General features: G+C 39.5%; 2 protein-coding genes across 7 annotated transcripts in view; one reads left to right on the top strand and one right to left on the bottom strand.

Annotated features, from left to right (window-relative positions):
* Positions 1-9,383, bottom strand: part of DEK (DEK proto-oncogene) — a 32,966-nt gene extending 23,583 nt beyond the window's left edge. For 2 of the 5 annotated variants that reach the window (XM_061593015.1, XM_061593007.1), the window contains exons 1-3: positions 9,183-9,383; positions 6,089-6,390; positions 4,558-4,680 (exon numbers count right to left, since the gene is read on the bottom strand). In XM_061593015.1, coding sequence (XP_061448999.1) covers positions 4,558-4,669 — 112 coding nt within the window. In that variant the 5' untranslated portion in view covers positions 4,670-4,680; positions 6,089-6,390; positions 9,183-9,383. The remainder of the gene's footprint in view (positions 1-4,557; positions 4,681-6,088; positions 6,391-9,182) is intronic. The other 3 variants (XM_061593033.1, XM_061593024.1, XM_061593042.1) reach the window with 3 other exon arrangements.
* Positions 9,384-19,971: 10,588 nt separating this feature from the next.
* The window catches only part of RNF144B (ring finger protein 144B), a 95,098-nt gene continuing 90,840 nt past the window's right edge, over positions 19,972-24,229 (top strand). The window contains exon 1 of one of the 2 annotated variants that reach the window (XM_061593106.1): positions 19,972-20,123. In XM_061593106.1, coding sequence (XP_061449090.1) covers positions 20,090-20,123 — 34 coding nt within the window. In that variant the 5' untranslated portion in view covers positions 19,972-20,089. The remainder of the gene's footprint in view (positions 20,124-24,229) is intronic. The other variant, XM_061593053.1, reaches the window with a different exon arrangement.

Raw genomic sequence — 24,229 nt, forward strand, 5'->3', positions numbered from 1 at the left:
TACTCCGAGGGAAGCTGGGAGGGTGGCAACAAGGGAGAGGGCCTTCTCAGTGGTGGCCCCCAAATTATGGAATGATCTCCTTGATGAGGTGCACCTGGCACCAACACTGTTATCTTTTCGGCGCCAGGTCAAGACTTTCCTCTTCCCCCAGGCATTTTAGCATGTGTTTTTTAAAAAATTTAAATTGTGTTTTTAAATTGTTTTTGTGTTTTAAAATTTGTATATTTGTTTTTAATTGCTGTAAACCGCCTAGAAAGATTCGGCTATGGGGCGGTATATAAATGTAATAAAATAAATAAATAAAAATACAAGTATTTTGCACTAAAGACATGATCTACCATACTTCTTCCTGCACAGTGAAGATGAGCACAAGGACAGATTCACCACCAATACTTCATCCTGCAAACCCAGAGAAAGTAGAGGCAGTAAACCCTCCTTGATGTATCTTCTTTCTGGAGTACAGCAGGAAGTTAAGCAGAGGGAATGGATAACTGATAACATTACCCTTGACCTCCAGCTACTAGCATGTTAAGGTCAACAAACAAAAATGACTCCCATACACAATGTGTAAACATTTATGTCACTTGCAATCCAAGGGCAATTGCTAATTGCCCCAAATGAGCAGCAAATTACATAGTTGGCTCAGGCCAAATGGTTTTGAAACTCCTTTTGGTGTAATACAATAAACCTTTCTCTAGTAACTTGATAAAATGCAACTTCCCCCAAGACTATAAAGTATTGTAAAGGTAACCCATGAACAAGAATTCAAGCTTGGCTCTAGAAAGAAGAGAACTTTACATATATATCTGACTAGCCTAACTTCACCTCTGCACCTTTCTCAACCAACAGGAAATATTTGCCAACTCCCACAGTAGCCATATATGAACATATATTGACCTTCTTGCAAAAACTAAAAAAGCAGATATGTGGAAAATAAAGATGATTAGTCTCTCTAAGAGCTAACATATTTGTATAGATTCTAATAAAAATTGAAAACCTGATAGGAATTTATTTATTTATTGAATGGTATCAGCAAGTCACTCACCATACTTTTCAATATCTGAACCCTGAAACAAGGAAAGCGACCACTAGAATTGGAATAATGTAGAACACAATGAGGAGATCCCGTCAGCAAAGAACTCTTTCAACTCCAATTGGCTAGAGTTTATAGTCCAGTGATACATATGTATAAACATTGTTAAAATGACCATCAAACCTGATGTTATAAAGTGTGCAGTTTGCACACAAGCTTATGATTCTCACATGCAAGCTGACACTCCATTTTAGGGATCTTTTGACATTAAGACCTGGAAGCACTCTAGAGTTGGCACCCCAAGCATTAACACAAAGATAAAGCAAAAGTAAATTAATTATTTATTATTATTTCTTAAAAGGGAATTAGCACATTTCAACAAAATCAATAAACAGTAAACTTATACTAGGCTGAGTTTAGAAGACCTTAAAACCAATACCATTCTTAAAAACCAATCCTGGATACAGATAGGAAAATTAGGATGTCGTCAGGAAAAGAGATGGGGGGGGGATGTTGGCTGAAGAGTTAAAGTAGTAAAAGGAGAGAGAAATAAAGGAAGTTTGGATAGTGATTTTGTGGGGCTTTTGGAAATGTTTTAAGGCAAGAATTAGAATAAAGAAATTGGAAAAGTGTGGGGGATGGCAAAGGGAATAAAGAAAGAGAGACCCGTTGAAGCTTGAAAATAGAAGATGGGGGAAGGGGAAACCAGGGCTGTGGAGTCGGTATGCCAGACCTTCGACTCCGACTCCTCTATTTTTCTACTGTCCGACTCTGACTCCGACTCCTTCATAAATGGCAAATGTTTATTAACTAGTAATAACAAATTTACTGTAGTAAAATGGTAGCACAAGGCATTTCATCACCACCACGTGAATCATCAGGCTAGATTGATAGAACATATATTTATTTGATTAAAATTTCTGAACAAGAACACTTTCCTAAATTCCTATGAAAGTTTTTATTTTGAAGCCGGAGTCGGTACATTTCTACCAACTCCGACCCCACCCAAAATTGCTTCTGACTCCGATGCCCTGAGGGAAACAGAGAGAGGGAGAGAGAGAGAGAAACTGATACTTTTCCTCATTCTGTGAAGTTGGGGTTTTATGGTGGATGGTTCTTCAGCAACGAAAGGACTGAGGGAAGGGAGAAGGAGGGATCCGTAGGAGAGGTTCTGGGTAGAGAGGTGAGGTCCCTTGGGTATCAAGAGATTCTTAATCTTGAAAAGCATCACCCCTTATCCTTGAGTTGGGCTCGAAAATTAACGTAAAAACAAAGACTGTAAATTCTGTCTTCTTGACAGTAAATTGATGTTGAAAGTTTTTTAATGGTGCCAGTCAAGAACAGTTTGTCTAAAATGCTTGCAAAATGGCTTGGAAAATCTTATTCTGCTGTCCAGGTGAGATTGAGAAAAAATATTTGGGTTCTGCTAGCATGAGCCTTCAGGCTATTGAAAACTATTTGATTAGTAATTGTGAGGAGGGGGGGAAGGAAACAGTGATACTTAGGTGAATCTGATGCTCTTTTGTTTACCTTTAAATTTCCAAATGATAAGGGAGGGAAGATAGAAATTTATAATGAAAGAAGACAATGAATTTACCAAATGCTATTGCAACTCAGCTTGCTTGCAACATATGTGCCTTATTTCCTGTAATGGAGTCTCTCTTGAGACCTTTTCAGGCCTAAACCAAAACTTCCTTATGAGGTGCGGGCTATCATAGCAAAAGCTGGGTGTTTTAGGGGTGCTTGATAATCCTGATGATTCCAGAAAATTGATTCCCAAAGACTAAGCCACTGCTTTGCTTAATATACAACTGTGACCACAAACTAGGAGTCACAAAACTTACTCAAAACAGAAGAACAAATATTGGTTGTATTAATGTCAGTCAGCTTGGTTGCCTCAATTTGAAACAGAATGGCAGGATACAAATATTTTAAATAAGTAAATAAAAATAAAAATAATTATTATTTATAAAAATAGTTGTATACCGCTATTTCATTAAAAACATCAAAGCAGTTTACAACATGTTTAAAACAACAACAACCCTAGAATTAAAAAAAGCATTAAAGATACAATAAAAACAAAGGTCAATTGTTGCAAAAAAAGAAAAGAAAAAAAGCATGTTCTTAATTGCCTGCATAAGCCTGGCAAAGCAGAAAGGTTTTCAGCAGGCACTTAAAAGTTAAAACAGAAGGTGCCTGGTGAGACTTTGTTGGCAGAGCATTCCAGAGGACTGGGGCGATGACACAGAAGGCTCAATTTCGTGTCGATGTTAAATGAGCCTCGCCAACTTGGGGGACAACCAAAGCTGTTCCTGCAGATCTCTGTGATTGAGCTAGGATATAAGGGTTCAGGCGGTCCCTAACATACATGAACCTTGAACATTGCTCAGTAGCAGATGGGCAGCCAATGTAGATGTTTTAAAAGTGGTGTCACATGTTTTCAGCCATATGCTCCCATCTGGCCTCCGCATTTTGCACCAGCTGGAGCTTCTGAACCAGGGCCAAGGGCAGCTCCATATACAGTGCATTGCAGGAATCCAGCCTTGAGGTTACCAATGCAAGGACTACCAAGATCAGACTATCCCTGCCCAGGATGGTCATAGCTGATAAATCAGGCAAACCAGATAAAATGCACAACCTAGTTTTTTAAAAACCCTACTCACATGCAACATAATGTTCATATGAACCCTATTCCTATTTAAAAAGAGGAAGGGGAATATGTGTTCATACTTCACCTATACAAAACCTGTTCACTTTATACTGTTCTTCCTCATTGACTCTCCTCTTCCTACAATTTCCTGCACCCCTAGTGCATTATACTCACTGCACTGCTGCCTGTAACTTATTAATGTCATTTCTCCCTAGTGATAATTATCTCCCTGATCTACTTAAAGCTTATTTTCTCCCTCTCATCCTCAGACAGTAGTCTTCTATTCTGAGCTTAAGGCTACTTGGTGTGTGCTCAGAGTGCAGTTCTTGGCTCTTGAGGAACCAAGAGAATAGTGGACAGAAGGAAGCCCTTGTTCAGGTAGGTATATATCTAATTAGAAACTTAATAATGCAGAATGCTAGAGCCTCAATCATTTAACAAGGATACAAATCTGTTATACACCCAGAAGCATTTTTAATTACCATAGAGTGCGAGGAGAAAGCAAGCCTTCTCAAATGGTTAATTTTGCAAGTTCTCAGGTAGAAAACTTATCCTTTATATTTATCAAGGAGGAAGAGTACATATTACTTTACAGCAGATATTTTTAATTACATTCCCACATATACGTGAAAATGTTTCATGTCAATGTTCCATCTGATATTAGACACTGAACAGAAAGTTCTTTTTCTTTCCAACTGCAGCTAGTCACATTACACTGAACTCTATTCAAGAGGGCTTCTGCTTGTATGGGAGAAAGGGACTAAAATTGGAGAACATTCTAAAATGTCCTATTGCACACGCAGCCTATTTAATCTTGACCTAAATATTAAGTTTAGCACAGGTTCTATGTTCCTTTATGTAGGCACATTCCCACCTTTTTCCTCCTCCTCTTCCTCTTCCTCACTATCTTCAACTTTGTTTTCAGTTTCTCTTTCTTCTGTTTGTTCAGCAGACAGTGAATCATCTTTTTCAGTTACAGATGACATGATTGATTCTTCTGCATGGAAAGACAGAGGAAAAATATATGTCAATATGACTGGTATAAAAATAACATTTGAAAGTGTGCCTTTCCATCTTTCTTGCAGCACAGGACAGAATCCTCAACAGCAGGAATATTAAGGAGTGCTCACATACTACATTGGTTATTAACAGTTATCTGACTATTTTATTACAAGTCTGGCATCATCTTCTTTATGTACTAGATAAAACATATCGAATAAATATGCTGCTAAACATCAGCAAAGGAGTGGGCAAATGCAAAACCATTTACTGAAGTTGGAATAAGCAACTTGAGAAGGAAATTTTTCTATACAACTGGTTATACATAACAATATTTATCCACTGTTATTTTATATGAACAGAGTCTTGTATCTTTTGTTAAAAAGGACATTTTTAGAATATAGTTTTAATGATATATAAATACAGGTAGCATCTGAAAAAGGCAAAAGCGTGCTCTGCACTGCTATTTTTTCCTCATAGCCTACTGTCCCTTTTACACCCACAATGCCTCATTGCCTCTGACTTATCCATACTACTTCTCCAATTCCAACAGTACTTGTAAAAAATAAAAATTTCAAGTTTTGCAATGTAAATATGAATACAAATTAAAGCATGGACGCTGAACAGATGCTTGAAAAATGAACTGCGTACTCTTTGAGCACACAATTTGGATTTTAATAAGGATTCCTAGTTATAAAGGTTCCCATCACTTAAAAAGAATAAGGTATGTCCTTCTAACAAGATTTCACAAAGTGGACCATATGACCCTTCAGTGGGAAAAAAGGAGGTGAAGAACCCAAAAACTGAGAAAATGGCTCTCCTAAAGATCACACATTCTACTAATTGCGTGTATGGTACAGGCATAGTTTCAACGGATGCGAATACACCATATAATATGTAGTAGAATAATCAGTGTCTTCTGCTTTCATACATCACCAACTCGGATCATATCCCCACTTAAACCAAAGACATGAATTTAGAAGGATGGAAAAGACCCACACACAAGTCAAAATACAATATGCAGTATACAGTACAGTATTACATCCCTGACTGTTTTCACTTGTACTCTACATAGGAGTGGAACATAGTTACCTTTGCTTGTATGGTCTTGGCCTTTGGGGCCCACTATGGGAAACATTTACTTATTACATCCACACGTTCATATAAACCTACCTGTGTAGGAAGCCAGTTCATGCAGCTTAACGATAGGGTGACCAATAAACCACTCACATTTATGCCATAACAACAATCAGCTTGTTTACACGGCAAGAAAATCTGCATCTGGTCCAAAATGGAGATCCTTTAAATTTGGACCGTTTACTCGACGTTTTAACGAAAGCGCTTGCATTGTGGTGCTTTTGCTTTTAACACCAGGTTTAATCGATGCAGTTAAAAACAGGATTTACCTTGAAAAACCGCGTCCACTTCAGTGCGTGTAAACGTTTCTCTTCTTCTTCTTTTTTGGATCCTCCCCGACACCGCCCCCTTGCTCTGTCCTCTTCGTCAGTTCGTTTCCGGCTGCTTAATAGAAAACTTCCTCAACCGATCTTGCTGTTTCCTGCACAATATATTCCATCTCAGAACACCAGGGGGCAACCTCAATCCAGTTTTTCCCGGGAAAGGAGGGTGTGGCGGGTGGAACTGTAGACCCCAGGGAGGCTGATTTGGAGAATGATGCTTGTGTTGGTATGGAGCAGGCAGAGGGGTGCTTGAAGAAAAGGTGCACCAGTGTGACTGCAAATACTTCAATCTGATCAGTCGCGTGTTTCATTTTGAAGCGGCTGGCTGCTTATGCCTCGTGAAACTCTTCATTAACCCCCTTAGTGCAAATTACAGCATCTCTCTTCATGCTCGCAAAACCCACCCGTCTGCTTACTGAAAAGTAAGATTTCTAGGGACTGCAGGCAGAGATCATGATCCATGCACGTTTACTTGGAAGCCGGTCCCACACTGATCAGTGTGCTGTGCAGACCAATCCAATGGACTTCGAAGTAAATGTGGATAGGATTGTAGCCATGTAGGAAAATACACTCACAGAGTGAATTCACTCATCTACAAGCCCCGAAAGATGGAAGCATCTTTCTGAGAAGGAAACCTCTGTTAAAGATATGGGGCTGGAAAGAACTGAGGCTTTCACGAGAGAATGCGATGTAACATTTCTCTAATAAATGTAGAGCTTTGACTGAACAAATGTGAGTTGGTGCCTTTATTTTGACCTTCTCACACTTTCCTGGAGTTTGTGAAACAGGTAAGCTGTTCTCTGTACTTTGTATGGGTGTTCACTTAAAATGTACGTGGCTTGGTATCCAAAAATTGGAACCATGGAACAACAACCCTGCAAGGCGGGCCGGTGCCCATACAAATGATTTAGCTGGTGTTGGTGTGTTTGCCACTGAGAAGAGTCTTCTCGGTGACTGACTGACCTCACAACAGTCCAAATGTGAATGGGGGGAAACTTAACTATCGATTGTGCTTCCCAGGATGGGGCTCCCACTGTAACATACTCTGTTGCCAAAAAATCCTTTCTTGGTGGTTGTGAAACAGGAAAGCTCTTCTCTGTACTTTGTATGGATGTTCGCTTAAAATGTGTGTGGCTCGGTATCCAAAAATTGGAACCATGGAACAACAACCCTGCAAAGGCGGGCCGGTGCCCATACAAATGATTTAGCTGGTGTTGGTGTGGAATTAGTTCACTGAACTGATCCAATTCTGGCACTGAACTGGACTGGATTGGGTGGCACAGCTAGTGCGACAGCTGCGATCCCTGGGAGACACCCCACATGAAAGGGGAGTGTGTTTGCCACTGAGAAGAGTCTTCTAGGTGACCGACTGACCGCACAACAGTCCAAATGTGAATGGGGGGAAACTTACCAGGTGCCAAACACAACATGGTGAATTTGAAGCACAACAAAACAGCCACTGTCAGGATTAAAACACAAAGCACCAAACCAGTCAGTGCTGCAAGGTGCAATTCTGTGTCCATGGGGTCAACAGTTCTTATCTTTGTAAATTTAGCATGCAGACCAACAAAGCCTGTCTGTTGCGGCAGAAAATAACATGGACACCAAAACATCAATTTTGGAGAATGATGAACCATCCTTCGCCGGAGTCAACCATGGGTACTCAATATTTCTAGTGTTCTTAATCAATGAAGTTCACTGTTAGGGAAGCAACGACCATGAAGTCAACGACTGTATTCTGTGTAAGTGGGTACAGAAGTAGTTTGGCTGTTCACTTGCACAGTTATTCACATGCAACATCGCACGAGTGTACATTCTCTGTGGTATACACATTTGCTACCAGCAAAAGAAAATGGCTTCAATGAAACTTATGAAATGTGCCATATCAGCAATTCCCTTTCACTGGAAACAAGGCAAGGCATGCTGGGTCTGTTATACTTCCTGAAACTGTTTCCTGTCAATGGGTACATTAGAAAGAGTTTGTGCAGAATTTGGAATGTGGTTTTACTCTTTTCATTTTTCCTTATTCTTAAATTGATATAATCCAAACACCAATTGTGAAAGGAAAATACCAACCTGTAATTATCATAATTGGAGTTATTAACATTTTTCATTTATCATTGCCTGTAATTACAGTATGTATGCTTTTTGATGTAGGCTTACATTGAACAATCAAATACATTCCTATAGAGATCAATAGGACGTACTCATCGTTAAATCTGCAAAGTGCAGACCTAAATATATCAAATGTTTATATATGAAAATATTTCTAGGAGGAGTGGGCTGCATCAAAAACAAGGTGCATAGAAGAGTAAGAAATGAAAAAATTCTACCCACATGGTAGACCTGATTCTTTCTCGGGAACATCATGTGTTTCAGTACACAGAACCACACTCAAAACATAAATGTGGGGGAAATTATGTGTCGATTGGGCCTTCCAGGATGATGCTCCCACTGTAACATACTCTGTCCCCCAGTAAACCTTTCCTGTTGTTTGGGAAACAGGAAAGCTCTTGTCTGTAGTTTTTTTGGTTGTTCAATGGAAATGTGTGTAGCTCAGTATCAAAAAGTTGAATTTCGGCACTCATAAAAATATTCCTTGCCTAGAATTTTTTAACTGTAAGTGCGTATTTTTGGTGGCTGGCTCTGGTTGGCGGATCTTGGGTATTGTTAGTAATAATAGAAATAAAATTAAATACCAAAAACCTTTTAAGCATGATAACTCTAGAGCTTCCATGACCATGACAGCAAAGACAGACACAGACAAGCCAAAAAGTTGTTCGGTTTCCCCCTCCCTATAAGTAGGTGGTTATGCGCCTGACAAGGGCAGTGACAGACAATAGAATTCCGGCGAGAAACGTATTGACAGGCTCGGGGCGAAGAAAAGAAAGGTCTCCCTTTTAAATCCTCTTATACAGAGTACCGCGCGTAGCCCAAGGCCGGTTTTTGGACGTTTGGAACGAGGCAACAACCGCCCCTCCATTCAGGCTCATGGAGATATTTTCTTCGACCGTTATTACGGGAGTAACAGAACACCCACCTCGTCGCGAAACGGATCTCGTGGGCACTTCTAAGAAAACGGTAACGGCAACGACGGGGGCGGCAGCAGCGATGGCGACAACAACAACAATTAAAAAAACCCTCAGCGACTGGCAGAGACGAAGGAGGGGGCGGGACTAGGCGTGAGGTTGGTGTTACTCTTCTTTTCCCTAGAAAATCAACAACGTTTCAAAATGGCGGGTTGTCGAAGGGGAAGAAGGAAGCGGGAAATCCTTGGCCAATCGACGTTTAGGACGTCTTCCGCCTAAGGCGGGGTTTAGAAAGTGATGGGCAGAAGGGAAAGGCCGGGCGTTGAAAGTGAAAGGGAGTTTGGGTTAGAGGAAACTGTACGGAGCATGCGTTACGCGGAATGACTTTTGCCGGAGGCTCGGAGGTTGTCGTGGTGGCGCCCTCGAGCTTCCTACTGCTGGGGTTGTGGAGGCTGCTTTTCTAGCAGCCGTTTTCAAATCTAGAACAGGGAGGGGACAGAGTACCAGTTTAGTTCCTCCTGACTGTAGCTCTCCTGCGGAAGCTCAAGCTGATTAAATGCACATGGTGCACCTTGGGGTTATCGTGCCTGACTTTGGGAGGAAACTTCATTGTGCCCATTGGCACCTATTTCAAAGAAAATGTGAAGCGAACTGTGATGCACAACTGATACGCTATGCACGCTTGCTTGCTTAGTCCATCTGAAATAAGTGGGATTACTTCCGCGAAAACGTAGATAAGAACGGGATCTAATCGTATCTTTAAGAAAAGAAAATATGTGAATCCACCATATTACTCCTGCAGTCACGTTTAGGATTTGAATCAACATTTATTTATCTTTAGATTTGTATCCTGTTTTTGACTAAAATCCCCAATGTAGCTCATAATATAAATTTATATTTAAAACCTTACATTGATATAGTGCCTGAGTAAAGATATGTGTATTTAAGTATATGGATGGGTTTGTGGATGCAGAGCAATGTACATTTGTGCAATGTATGCTGTTAAATGTGTTTGATCTATTGGTACATGTGCTTTTATTTCAGATATCAAAATGATCCAATTCTTAATATCTGTGCCTTTGGCAGATTCTGCAGTATGGATGGATGCAGAAAAGATTCCCAGTAGAACTGTGGAAGAGGTGCTGCGATCTAGTGACTGTCTTTGTAAATATTTATTATCTACACAATAAAACCTATGAAATATTTGCAGTGAAACTTTGTTCCATTCAGACTGCAACTCCATGCCTACTTTTCTGGGAATGAATCGCTTTGAACTATGTATCTTTGAATACATATGTATAAGACTGTGCTGTCAGAGACAATTTTCCTTTCCATTTATGGTGTATTATGTTTTACAGAGAACAACAGAAATACACTTCTCATTGTTGGAATAATGTGTTTTGTTTCCATTGAGATCCTCTAAATTTATAGAACTGTAATTAAAAGTTAAGTATTACTGCCTAACTGTTGACTGATTAAGGTCACATTGACAAAGTTTTCTTTGACGTGTAGTTCCTCCTCCCACTCCAAAGGGCAAAATACACATGCACATCAAGATAAGTACACAGTAAACTAAACTGAAGTTTGAAACTAAACAACTCCAGATATAGGCGGTTATGTTGAATGACAACACTCAAGTCTGTAAATGGAACTCTGCCTAGAATCTAGACAGACAGTAGATAGTAACTAATATATAATTAGCTTTTTATTCCACAGTTCCCAAGATAGTAATTAGGTTATCACATCTTCAGAGACCGAGGAGTATTGTAATTGAACAGAAGTTAACAATCATGATATAGAGCAGTGTTTTCCAACCTTTATGAGCATGGGACCCCCTAAGCTGGAAAAAAAATTGTGACCCCCTCCCCCCAGGGTGGTAGGCTGGCTGCCAAGAAGGAAGGGGGAAAGCAGCTTTTCTTTGCAGGCTTGCTTCTTTTTGCTTCACAAAAAGCCCTCTCCTCTCATTCTAAGCAAGGGCGTTGCCAGTAACGGCAGTGCAAGGAGACGGGAATCAGTGATAGTAATCCCCTCTTCTTTCTGGTAGCTCCACCCTCAGCCTCCTTTGGCATCTGCCATGTATTTTATAGGCAGATGCCTGCCCTTAGTGCACCTGAAAGATGCTCTGGTGCTTCAGCAAAAGGCCTCCCCTCTTGTTTGGAGCAAGGGGGAGGTGTCATCTGCAGCGGCAGCGGAAAGCAGACAGTGTACAAGGAGTGAAGACTTTTTTAAAAAAATTAATAAATAATTCATTTATTTACCGTTCCCAGCCCCCTCTGGATTACTTTGGGGGGACCCTGGGGGTCCCGGCCCCCAGGTTGGGAACCACTGATATAGAGTCCTGTATATGCTTGGGGTGAGAAACAGTGACAGCTTGTGCTTGCATGGGGATCATTTTCCAACCCTAGTTTGCAATGAGGAAGCCTGTTGGCTCATGGCCAAATTGTGCATATGCTGTTAAAGGCATTTAAACTGAATAATTAAGAGAAAAGTTGAGTTAGTAACTCTTAATTTCAAATATTGTTATGCTGCTGGGTCCACATAACAAGACACACCAGCCTAGCTCAAACATGAAAAACGATGCTTTGTCATTTCAAGATAGTTGTGTTTGCACACTCCTTTTGCCCTTTGCACATGCAAGGGGAAGATCAGAAAGCCTTTGCTTTTGAACTATCCACTATCCCATTACATCCAAACTTTGAGAACTGATTTGTTATAATTATGGTTAGTTAACAAGCCAGGGTATCAAATCATGGATTTTTGTCCATGAGAAGGATGATATTTATTGCATAAACTTTGATGGACTGGAAATGCTAGCCTTTCTCCCAGACAGGATTCATACAACAGCTTCAAACTTCATAATATTCTGAAGTTAATTATGTATTGTATGCTGTCCAATTTGTGATATAAATTAAACTAAAAACTGGCAGGCCTCATATTAAATTTCATGCAAACTTTGTGCACTGAATTCTGGAAAAGTTGCCTATAAAAATGTAAATGTTTACTTGCATCAGGCAAATCCTCTGTCTATGGTTATACTTATTGTATTACCCCCCATAATTCTGGTTATGAGCAACAGACAAAGTTTATACCAAATGTATTTCTTTTTATTGCAAAGCAGAGATTAATATGTACTATGGGTTTGTTCTGATTTCCCATACTATTCTTAAGGAGTACCCATATATTAAATATTTGCTGAATGTATATGAAAAACAGAGTACACAGGAGTCCTTTCTTTTGAGGGTGAGCTTCCTTATTCCCTACCCCAGCAGGCAGTAGCTATGGAAATCCTTAGCAGACAGGCTCTCGCAAACACTGTATTCCTGAAATGTAGAATGAATTTGCCTTTTGTAAGAAGAGGAGGAGGAGGTGCCTTCTGACACATACTGCCTATATCATTAGCCGTGAGCAGACTGTTGCAGTTGTTAAACCCCTCTTCAGGCTAGGCCAGTTGTTGGAGGAGCAATTGTACCAGTTGCTACCCAAGCTGAAGATGTATATGTGCCAAAGAAGTCCCAGTAATAGGTTGCCCAACACTGCTAGGATATGGAGATTCTGAATTTCTGCAGCTCCTTTGGAAAATATGGAAGGGCAACAAGTTTGGGGTGAAAGGGAATATAGGAGTGACAAAAGGAATAGTAGTTAAAAAAATAGGTAATTTGAAAAAAGTACCTGAAGTTGTCATTGGTTTCCTTATATGTTGCACTGAAGAAACCACTGCAGTTCTAACAGAAGAAGCAAACTGTATCCAGCAAAAACAGCTCCTGGACTGTTTGCAACTTTATTAACTACTAAAGCACAGGAAAGAGGTGAGATTTCCCTCCATGCAGCTGGACTATGGTAAATATTAGGCTTTTCGCAGATATTGTCATGCATACTGTGGATTTAATATTCTCTTCCCTGATCTTTTCTGCCTGTAAGTTTCCGTTTGCAAACTGTAAGCTTTATGTAGTTGTGACAAGGCATTGCTTTCATACTTGTGGTGATGGGGTGTGTGTTTGTGTTCATCTCTGTATGTTGGGCATAATGCCTTATGGAGGATCATTTACTGTTTTACCACAGTTTTCTTGAAGCAACTACACCCACTAGCATAACACTGCCAGTCTTCAAACAGAGAAAATTTGTGGTTCAGTTGAAATCAGTGGAAATTTGCGATTGAGCACAAGGGAGCCAACAACTTGATCATGCAGGCCTAATCAGGACATACTAGATATCCATAACTTAAAAACACTTTGGAACATTTTCAAGACCAAATTATGTCTTTGCAAAATGTTGTTATATAACATCTGACAGAATAAAAACTTTAGTGTTAAAGTTAAATCAGGTTTGGAGTATGGAAGCAAATTACCTGCTTCTAGTGTGATGGTGTGTAAAGTATTCATCCAGAGATATATTTCCTTTTATCATGCAAAACCATATGTTCTCATTTGATGTTTATTTTTGTTATGTAGTTCTTGGGTCACTAATTTTCAGAATTGGGGAGATATTTTCATTTTTATCAGAACTATGGAGACATGAAAAAGTCTGTTTCATTGTGGCTACCAGAATGAGCTGCGAATGAGGAATTCAGTACTCAAATCTTCCTCTGCAATGAACTCACCAAGTGGTCTTAGGCAAGCCACTCTCTCTCCTCAGTCCCCCCATCTGTTGTATGGGTGATAATGTTACTGACTTAGTTTACAGAGCTGTTGTAAGGATTAAAATTAGATTTTATTATTTATCTGAAACATTTTTGCCCCGATCTTCAGTGAAAAAGGCTCTCAGAGTGGCTTATAGAAATTGGTAATATCACAGTCCCTGCCTTCAGGCTCAAAATCTAAACAATACAAAAGGAAAAGGAACTGCGAGGGAGAAGGAACAAAGCAAGCTTGGGCACTATTTCTTAGCTACAAAGTTCTGATAATGACCAACTGGAATGGGAACAGTTCAAGGAGAATAGGAGCCAAATGCTGCTTGCTCAGCAGATCCAGTGGAGTGCCCCTGCTTCCCTTCTCTCTGTTGTAGTCTAATGCATTGGCTGCTGCCAGGTGACAGCTGAGGGAAGGAAGGAGCAGCAGGTCTTTCAGCAGAGCTATACTGATCTAGCTTTCCTTCTGCTCATCTACAGCCTGACAGAACATCTACTGCCAGGTGAAAGTCAAGGGAAGGAGGAGTCTGGTGAAGCTGGTTCGACAGAGGTAGATAATGCAGCTGTAGGGATATGAAGGCCTATGGAAAAATGTGAAGAAAACAATGTGTTTTTTCTGGGCCTTCAAACCTCTGTGTGAAGTGATATGACCACTTGCTAGCACTACACATATGTTACATAGTATTATGACTAATTCATAAATGGCAGCAAAGTGAGAACATTTGGCAAGTAATCTGCACTGGACACAAATTCAGTTCAAACTAGCACATAGGTACAGTTAGAGCAGGGGTAGCTAATATGGTGCCTTCTGGATGTCGCTGGGCTCCATCTCCCATCAGCTTCAGCCAGCATGGCCAATGGACTGTTGGGGTTTATGGGATAAAACAGATATGTGGTTCTACAGAGAGCAACCCAATCCTATACCACCCCTTAGTTTGGCCTCAGTTGGAAAGCACGGAGCATATGGCTGGCAAAGCTTGCTTTCTTTCCTCCTCGTCAGCTGATGGGGTAGAGAAAAAGAAACCTGCTTTTTTTCTTTTGTGTACATTGCCTCTTGCCTCTGATGCCTGCAAAATAAATAAATATGGAGCTGCTGGGTTTGGCTGCATGCACCGTGTTCCCTGTTGACATGCTCAGCCAAGGCAGGATAGAACTCTTGCCTTCCTATCTATCAGCTGATATTAGCTGATTGACAGGTGGCCAGGGTTTGGGGGAAATGGCCTTAGGGGCAATTTGAACCTCTTGGCAGGGCAAAATTGGCCTGCACACCAGAGGTCCTCCACCCCTACCTTAGAAAGTAGATGATATTCCCAGAAATTTGCCTGAGCTACTTCTCATCTGGCTAGACCTTGATCATGAGCGCAGACAATAGGTACTTCAAATGCAAGGTGGTGTGATTATTTTTAAGTATGTTTACTCACTGGTAATTAAATCTTAGTTATTCCATCTTTTATAAGAAGGTCAAAATGAAAAAAAATATTGGTACATGTTCCATCATGCACTAATTTCTGTATTTTGTTATCTGCTGGATTGATATGAAGAGTTGTAAATTTCTGGTCTTATTTAATGTTTTATAGATGGATATATTTATTGTTTTCATTATTGTATTGTAAACCATCCTGTGATCCTAATCAGATGAAAAGCAGTCTATAAGAGAATCTAAATAAATAAATACACATTGGATATCTAAAAGTGATGTAGAAGGGGGGAATATAGGGGAGCATAGCTCCAGGACTTTTTTTGGAGTGGGAATGATATCATCTGCTGAAGTTCCAAGTTAGCTAATGGACCCTTTTTGCTCTGTCAAGTGAATGAAGTGTCAGTGAGGCTCTCAAATTTGTTTGTGACAGAATAGCATAGTGAATAGCAAAGTCTGTGGAAAATAATCAAGCAGAGTAGGGTTGCCAGGTTCTTGGCCTGAGACTGATCCTGTATCTTTAGGAGAAGAGAAGGTCAGCTAAGTACAGGTGTTCTTGCAACTCTGTAATGAGAAAAACCACAAGGTGGAATTCTCCCTTCCCCCTGCCCAACTTTTAAAGATACAGAAGACCTCTTGGTTGCCAGGCCTGGCCTCCAAGAATTCCACCTTGTGGTTTTTCCCATTACAGAGTTGCAACAACACCTGCGCTTGGCTGACCTCTTCTCCTAAAGATACAGGATCAGTCTCAGGCCATGGACCTGGCAACCCTAGTGGGTATGACTACAGCTTTCACAAATTTATAGCTAATTGCCAGTCAGTTAGTTAGTTTATTACGGTCATAGACCCAAAATAGAAATAACACAATACAACAACTCATTGCATCTTACAGATCATTAAAAGTCTTTTAAACATTAAGAATGAATTACTGTTACTGCTACAAACCAGAGTTCGACCTAAACTTAAGCAGCATAACAAAACATACAATCGATTGAATTAGAATATAAGCGAATTATAAAACCCATAAAACAGAATTTAATTTAAATAGGTCCTAAACTTTAATTCATCATCATAACAATTATTGAACCTGCCTTTTACAGATGGCCTGAGCTATATAAAAGAATTTGGCTACATGCAAAGTAACATAATTGTATTTATCAGCTAAAAGGTAGTGCGTTTTCCAGGTTAAAGATCTACCTGGAAGACCAGTAAATAAAGGTAAAATGAATTTTTTTCTTGCATCAGAGTATAAATCACAAAAGAAGAGAACATGACAAATTGTTTCGGGTAAGTTCATCTTACAGATACACAGTCGGTTTTCTGCGGGAATGCCATGAAAGCGACCCTCTAGGATAGCAGAGGGAAAGCAATTGAATCTGGCTCGGGTAAACAGAAATCTATATTGCGCAAAGGTTAAATCTTCTAGATATGAAGCTTGATTTGGGAAGCAAAAACTCAGGCCAAAATGCGATGGGGAACAAGAAGTTTTTGCTTTTGATATTAAAAACTGACGGTCTAGATCGTTTATCCGTTGGCCAATTATATGCATTGCAGCCTTAAGATCCCAAGAAGCCAGTAACTCTTTAGATAAACCTAAACAGTTTAACTTTTCATTTAGAATTTTGGACCAGGAACTGACAAACGGATCCCCCCATAGTAGGTGAAGGTAACCCAGGGAAGGACCCGTATATGCCATTTTAGTCCAAAAATTAAAGGCTTGCAACCAAGCTGAGCACTCTACAGAATTGATTCCAGCTTCTAAACGAAGACCAGCAGAAGAGGCGCATTTTGGTAACCCAAATATAGCCCTCAAGAAATCCGAGAGAACTTGTTCCACTTTGGGATTAAAGTTTGTAACCCAAACAGGTATACCATAGAGAAGGTGTGGTAATATTTTGACTCTAAAAATGTTTAGGGCTGCAGGAATGTATCTGCCTCCTCTGGAATAGAAAAATCTAATAATAATTTTGGAAATATTTTGTGCAGATGCAGTGACCGCACAAATCTGGGAAGACCAAGATAGTGAGGAACTAAAAATTATTCCGAGGTACTTAAATTTATTAACTTGGCTAAAAAGTTGGCCTTTAATTTTCCAATGATATTTCCGTTGGTTTCTCGAGAAAACCATTAGCTAATTGCTATTCCAGATTACACTCTTTGTAGAGATTATACCTGGTACATCCCAGTAGTAGATACCTTACTGTATTATTCTGCTCTATGCAAGTGGCTGTCTTTTCTGCCAGAGAGAATAGCAGCTACACTGAACCTTGGGAGAGTTTTGTGGAAAAAGAGTTTTGCTTGCAAGAATTCATGTAGAGAATTTCTACTCTGGGGTATTACCTCCACTGTAACTTTAGGCCCTGTCTATGCCACACATTAAATCACTGATCTGGTGAGATCGTGAATTACCTCATTTATTTCACTTGTATATCTAGCTGGCACAGTTCTCAATCTCGCCTTCAGTCCTGTTGCTTCTATCTGTAATTCAGCTGAGTAGTATTATATTCTTATTTTTATGTACAGAATTAAGATTTGTTTCCTGTTCTGCTTTTTTTAAGGAAACCATTAAATCTCACAATATACAGTATTTAACAGCTCTATGATATATTTTAACAATCATCAATGACAAATTCATTTTTCCACTGCCGTTAACAAATAGTTATTGTTGCCTGCTTCATAAGCTGCTATTTTCTCCTGGAAATACAGAATCTGTAGCTGGCAACACATAGCCTTTGTTCACTGACACTGCTGTCATTATAGCAAACCACAGGGAAAGGTGGTCTTTAATCTCACTGAACATCGACTTCCCTCCTCATTCTGCTTTATTTATTTTTTGCAAATATTTAACCAGCCAGGCTACTTTATGGAAGCTATCAAATTGCTTCCCATCTACAAAAAGCTCAAGGAGCATGTCTTTCTTTTTGCCAAAAAGAGGATATTTTAACATCTACCCAGGCAAATTTTGGCCACATCAATTACTGTTCTCTAGTTCCCTTATTCATTGTTTGTATTGGGTTTACCACGTGAATCAGCACAATCATATGAAACATCTACATGCTAGTGGTGTGTCTCCCCAGGCGTGGCTGGTGTGAAGGTGTCACATATGCTTTGGCTCACATAATCAGTAAGCACCATGCAAGTATGATGCCCTTGCCATGTGGAGCAGATGATTTTTCAGCAGCATCCCTCTGGGATGGGTAAACATTTGAACCAGACTTCATTTTTAGAGGAAGCAAGATATGCCTTCACCAGCAGCTTGACAGGCAGAAATTTAGAAGCTGATGCTTTTTCTCCATGGAGATAAGCTGTTTGTTAGGCTATCAAAAGTACAGTAGCAGGGCTGATTGGGAAAAAAAAATGGCAACTCCGTGGTTCAGTAATGAAGTGATTAAGACATAAATCCTCCTGGCCAGCTGTGTGAATGTAACATACTCAATGTGCTACTGAGGAGACCTTTAGATATGGCTTGTTTTGAAGTAAGGTAAGTGACATGCACTATGTCCAATGACAGTGTGCGCTGAAATGATATTCTCATAAAATGTCAAAACGTAAGCTGTATGTAGCACGCCAGCTGTATACTGAGGTTGCAAAAATAGAAAACACCTGGCAGGGTTCAAGTCATGGCTGGCATGTTGACAGAAAATAAGGAATATTGAAAACTTGTGTATCTCCACATTTCCTTGGTTTGAGGTTGGGCTCATAGCACATTGAATTCCTGACACCCCTTGAGTCTAATATTCTGTTGGAATTCAACAAACGGATAAAAAAATTATGGCATGGCAGTTGTTTTTGACTTTATAAAAACCCTACCTCAGTCCCATCAATATAATATCAGTTTTAAAGGCATGTAGCTTGTGTTGACTTAGATCTGTCTCTGCATATTATGTGCCAAAAAGGCTTGGCCTTCCCTTCTCCCTCACACAAAAAGTGCCTTGAGTTACTTCCTAAAGCTTTTGCTTCTCATGTGCAGGTCCACAAAAAGTACAGCTATATTTAGGGATGGGGTTTGCTGCCTAGTTCTGATCCACTTGTATTCCAATAGTCCATCGTTCAATCCCGATCTGCCCTTTTTTTGTTCCCGCTTGCTTTTGCACTTGCTGATTAGATCTGCTGTTGCTTTTTGGCGGTGAAAAAAATTATGTGATTTTTAACATAAATGCTTATGTGAATCCACAGGAGTTAATGGATAACAGTTTGTAATTATGAAGATAATTATGTAAAATCGGGGGGGAGGAAATGGGGGGGAAGCCATGCTGGTTACAGCTGTGGCCCACCGCAAGAAATCAGTGCCTGTCTGAAAAGACAGTGAATTTTCGGATTCAGTCAAAATCCAGTACTAAATTTGATTTAGAGGATATTCTCTCCTATTCCTAGCTGTATTACAGTGTAATCCTGTACAGGTCTACTCAGAAGTAAGCCCAATTAATTAAAGTGGGACTTACTTGCAGGCAGCAGGTAAGTGTGCATGCTAGAACTTCAGCATGAGTTAAACTTTCACCATGCTTCTTGCTAGCCCTCTTCAGCTGTTAGGTTAGTGTGTTAACATACAAGGGGGTGGGGGGTGGGGATGAATGCTTCAGCTCCACCTGTTGCCTTTCTGATCACCTTCACACTTGTGGAGGATGACTAAGTGAAGTGAGGAGCCTCCTGTACTCATTTTATAACTGGTTTTTCAGGGGTTAAAATGTGTGAGGAGCCTCCACAAATACAAGAGGCCCCCTGCTTCACAGGTTATCCTCCCGAGTTTAGAAGACTACCAGAACAGCAGCTCTGTGTATGTAGTGACAGTGTGCTTTTCTCAATGCCCCTTCACATGTTGATGTAACACATTACTGTCAGACCTGAAGATAACTTTAGTGTTGGGAGATTGCTGGGGCATGATGTGGACCAGGGTCTGCAAGAAAGATTTTGGTAAGTTTAAGAACTCTCAGTGCAATCCCACACATATTTATGTGGAAGTCCCATTGTTTATAATAAGCTTTTCTTGCAGGTAAATGTATGAGTGCTACCTCGGAGAATTACAGCAAGTCTAGTCAAGTGAATTGGATTTCATGGTGTGCAGTGGCTTCCTCACCAGAAGCTGGTGAGGAGTTTGTAGAAATGGACTCTCATCCTATAGCACTCTTATATTTACAATAAGGCTGCAATAATTAGTTAATGAATCAGTTGGATGAACCAATTAAAAGCCTTTCAGACTGCAATGCTATGTCCACTTCCCTGGGAGGAAGGCTCACTGAAATCAGTCAGACCTTCTTCTTAGTAGACATGCAGCTGATTGGGCCGTTAATAAAACTAAATTGCCTGCATATCAGGCAATGTATATATCAGTGCTCCTGATTACACAAGCAGGTTTTTTTATAATTAAGTTTTTAAGGCAAGAATTTACATTATCCATGGATGTCAGGTGCAAATGCCATTCCTCCTTCTTTGTTTCTTTTTAGTCTGCACTGGCCACTTTGTTGTGGCTTGTTAACAATGGATTTGTGTATGTTGCCTTCTACTGTCATTCTACATTATGATAATAACTTGGATGAAGGTAATAGAAATTGAGGGGAGGGGAAAGAGGCCTTCCTCTTGTTTTGTCATTAGAGGAGAGAGATTTGGCTTGGTTAGGATTTTAATGTCTCTGTGTTATGTGCCTTCAAGCCAATTACCCTATGAATTAGCAACCTCCAGTAGCATCTGTTATAAACCACCCTGTTCAAATCTTGTAAGTTCAGGTCTGTGGCTTCCTTTATAGAGTCAATCCAGCTCTTGGTTGGTCTTCCTCTTTTTCTATTCCCTTCTGCGTTCCCCAGCATTATTGTCTTTTCTAGTGAATCATGTCTTCTCATTATAGGTCCAAAGTATGATAACCTCAGTTTCATCATTTTAGCTTCTAGTGATAGTTGTGGTTTAATTTGTTATAACACCCAATCATTTGTCTTTTTTGTGGTACATGGTATCTGCAAAACTCTCCTCCAACACCACATTTCAAATGAGTTGATTCTTCTGTTATCCACTCTTTTCACTGTCCAGTTTTCACATCCATACATAGACGTCGGGAGTATAATGGTCTGAATGATTCTGACTTTAGCATTCAGTGATGCATCTTTGCATGTGAGGACCTGTTCTAGTTCTCTCATAGCTGCCCTCCCCAGTCCTAGCCTTCTTCTGATTTCTTGACTATTGTCTCCATTTTGGTTAATGACTGTGCCAAGGTATTGGTAATCCTTGACAAATTCAATGTCCTCATTGTCAATTTTAAAGTCACATAAATCTTCTGTTATTACTTTAGTCTTCTTGACATTCAGCTGTAGTCCTGCTTTTGTACTTTCCTCTTTAATTTTCATCAGCATTCATTTCAGATCATTACTAGTTTCTGATAGTAGTATGGTATTGTCTGCATATCTTAAATTATTGATATTTCTCCCTCCAGTTTTCACAACTCCTTAATCTTGATCCAAACCTGCTTTCCATATGATAAGTTCTGCATATAGATTAAACAAATAGGGTGATAAAATACACCCCTGTCTCCCATTGATAGGCTAGGTTTCCTATCTAATTTGCACTTTCCAAAACAATATGTGAACTGAAACCCAGCTATTCTTTGAAATGCACACATCTCCAAATTTTATCATGCAGCTCTCTAACCAAATAATGCATACGGAAATGTCTATATTAGGGGAAAGTAAGCATAAAAATGCATATGCTAGTGAAAAAAATAAAATACATTGTTTGGAAAACTGCGTGCAAAAATGTGAACATCAGGCAAAATTGTGTACAAAAATGTGAGTATTAGAAGAAATTAGCACTAAAATGCTGACAAATTAATTTTCCTGAGGATCTTTTTAAAAATAAAACAAAAATAAAACATTGTAATGTATGATACAGAAATGTGGGGAACTGAACTGAACATGGAAAAATGAGAAACTGAAATTGACAGATTTGCCTATCCCTGTTTGCTGTATGAGGCCTGAAGTGACATGTGTGATTAAAGATTTCTTTAGCTTGGGATATCCCTCATTTACATATATCAAACAGTATAGTACTCCATGACCGGCTCTCCTGTGAGTACAATAACTCAAAGGCTCTCTCTCTGACACTTCCACTTTGATTCACCAGATCCACAACTGCTGCTTTACACCAGGGATGGAGAACCTCCAGATGTTGCTGGACTACAACTCCCATCATCTCTGGCTGTTGGCTGGCTAAGTCTGATGAGAACTGGAGTCAAGCAATATCTGGAGAGCCACAAGTTCTCCGCCCCTGGCTTACACATGCCTTCTCTTCTCCCTGACTAGATAGAAAAGGAATGTAATACATCTCCCTTGTGAGCCCTTTCTGCTTTCACAGGTTTCTTTCAAACCCTCCTCCCCTTTTATTTTTTGCCTGGTTGACTTGTAGAACTACACCTCCTCAAGGTCCTAACAATGCCTATAATATTCCACCAGATTTTAAGTGACTTAATATTTCCTGTGAGGAACTATGAGCCCCTCTAGATGACCTTTTTATTCATGGAGATTTGCTGTCAGGGGATGGTCATAATGATCCCACTTTCAATACTATTTGCACCTGCAAAAGTTTGGGGAGTGGTCATACTGCTTCATTTCCAATTGTCCTGTAACTTCCTGCTGAAATAATGTTTCATACCACAAATGTTCTGGTTTTTTTGTCCCATTTTTGTTGCACTATAGCTCCTCCAGATAACCAATGTAGTAGTATTGGGGCAGCATTGCAGAACAAGTAATAAAGCAGAAGAAATCCACCAATAATGCACTATTATTGTGTAAAGAACATGTGCAAGTTCCCCTTTTGGATACTTCCCAGAAAGCAAAATCCAGATGCATGTTACTTATGTACAGTAGGTCCCCACTTACCGGCTCTTTGCTTCCTGGCATTCCGCTAACGCGGCGGCTTTCATTCCCCGTTTTAAAGCCGATTTAGCGCTTCTGCGGCATTCTGCGGCATTTTCGCAGCATTTTCGTGCAGCGCGTCCCATTATACTCAATGGGGTTCTGCTTTACGGCGATTTCTGCTTTACGGTGGGGCCCCGGAATGGAACCTGCCATATAAGCGGGGGCCGCCTGTATCCTAAATAAAGATGCAAAATTTCCAGAAATTTTGAAGACATGGAAAAAAACGTTTTTCCAGAAAAATATGGAAATTTTCAGAAAAATTGAAAAAATGCAATATTAGCACTTTTTACACAATGAAAGTCACTTTGTTACTTCAGGAACATAAAATGTACTTATGTACAAGTTGGTTTGGCATAAAATTATCACATTTGGTATATTAAAAGTACATTTTATTCAAACAATTATTACAAATTGAATTTACTTTTAACTTTTTACTTTTTCCAGTATTTTTCTGGGCCTTCACATCTCTAATCTTAAAGAATAATAATATGAACAAAAGAGCCAAACTGATTTGAACTAATACAGACCATCCTTCCACTTTCTGTTTCATATTAATCACACACATTGAATATTAAATTAATACTCTTATTTTAGTTTTCAACAATGTGATATTTATTTTATATATTCATTCAAAGATATTTGTATACTGCAATAAAAAAAATTCCCAAGGGAGTTTACATAGGAAGCATAGAAACAATACAAAACTTGGGTTTTCAGAATAGAAATATTTTAGTGTCTGTTTAGAAATGGGTGCACAGCTTTATATAACACCATTTTTTTGCTTTTGCTTTTGCTAATCTAGGGAGTAACTATATTTCACCCAGGAGCTTTAGAAGCCAAGGAAAATGTACATTTTAATAGCAATTTAAATGGCCTAGCATATTTGCAAAGTGTTCAGAGTTACAGAAAGACACAAGTGTGAAACTAAAGAACATTCAGACCACTTACTGCTGTTCTCATTTCAAGGCATGGAAAAGTAAACAGTAAAGTTAATTTTGTATCTAGAACAATAATAAACAAAATCTGATAACAAATCTAAAATTGATTATAACAGACATTTTTGCTTACTTAGATCCTTTTTAAACGTACCTACATAGATAACCTAAACCACTGGCAGTA

This window comes from Rhineura floridana, chromosome 1 (genome assembly GCF_030035675.1).
Source record: "Rhineura floridana isolate rRhiFlo1 chromosome 1, rRhiFlo1.hap2, whole genome shotgun sequence".
Lineage (NCBI taxonomy): Eukaryota > Metazoa > Chordata > Lepidosauria > Squamata > Rhineuridae > Rhineura > Rhineura floridana.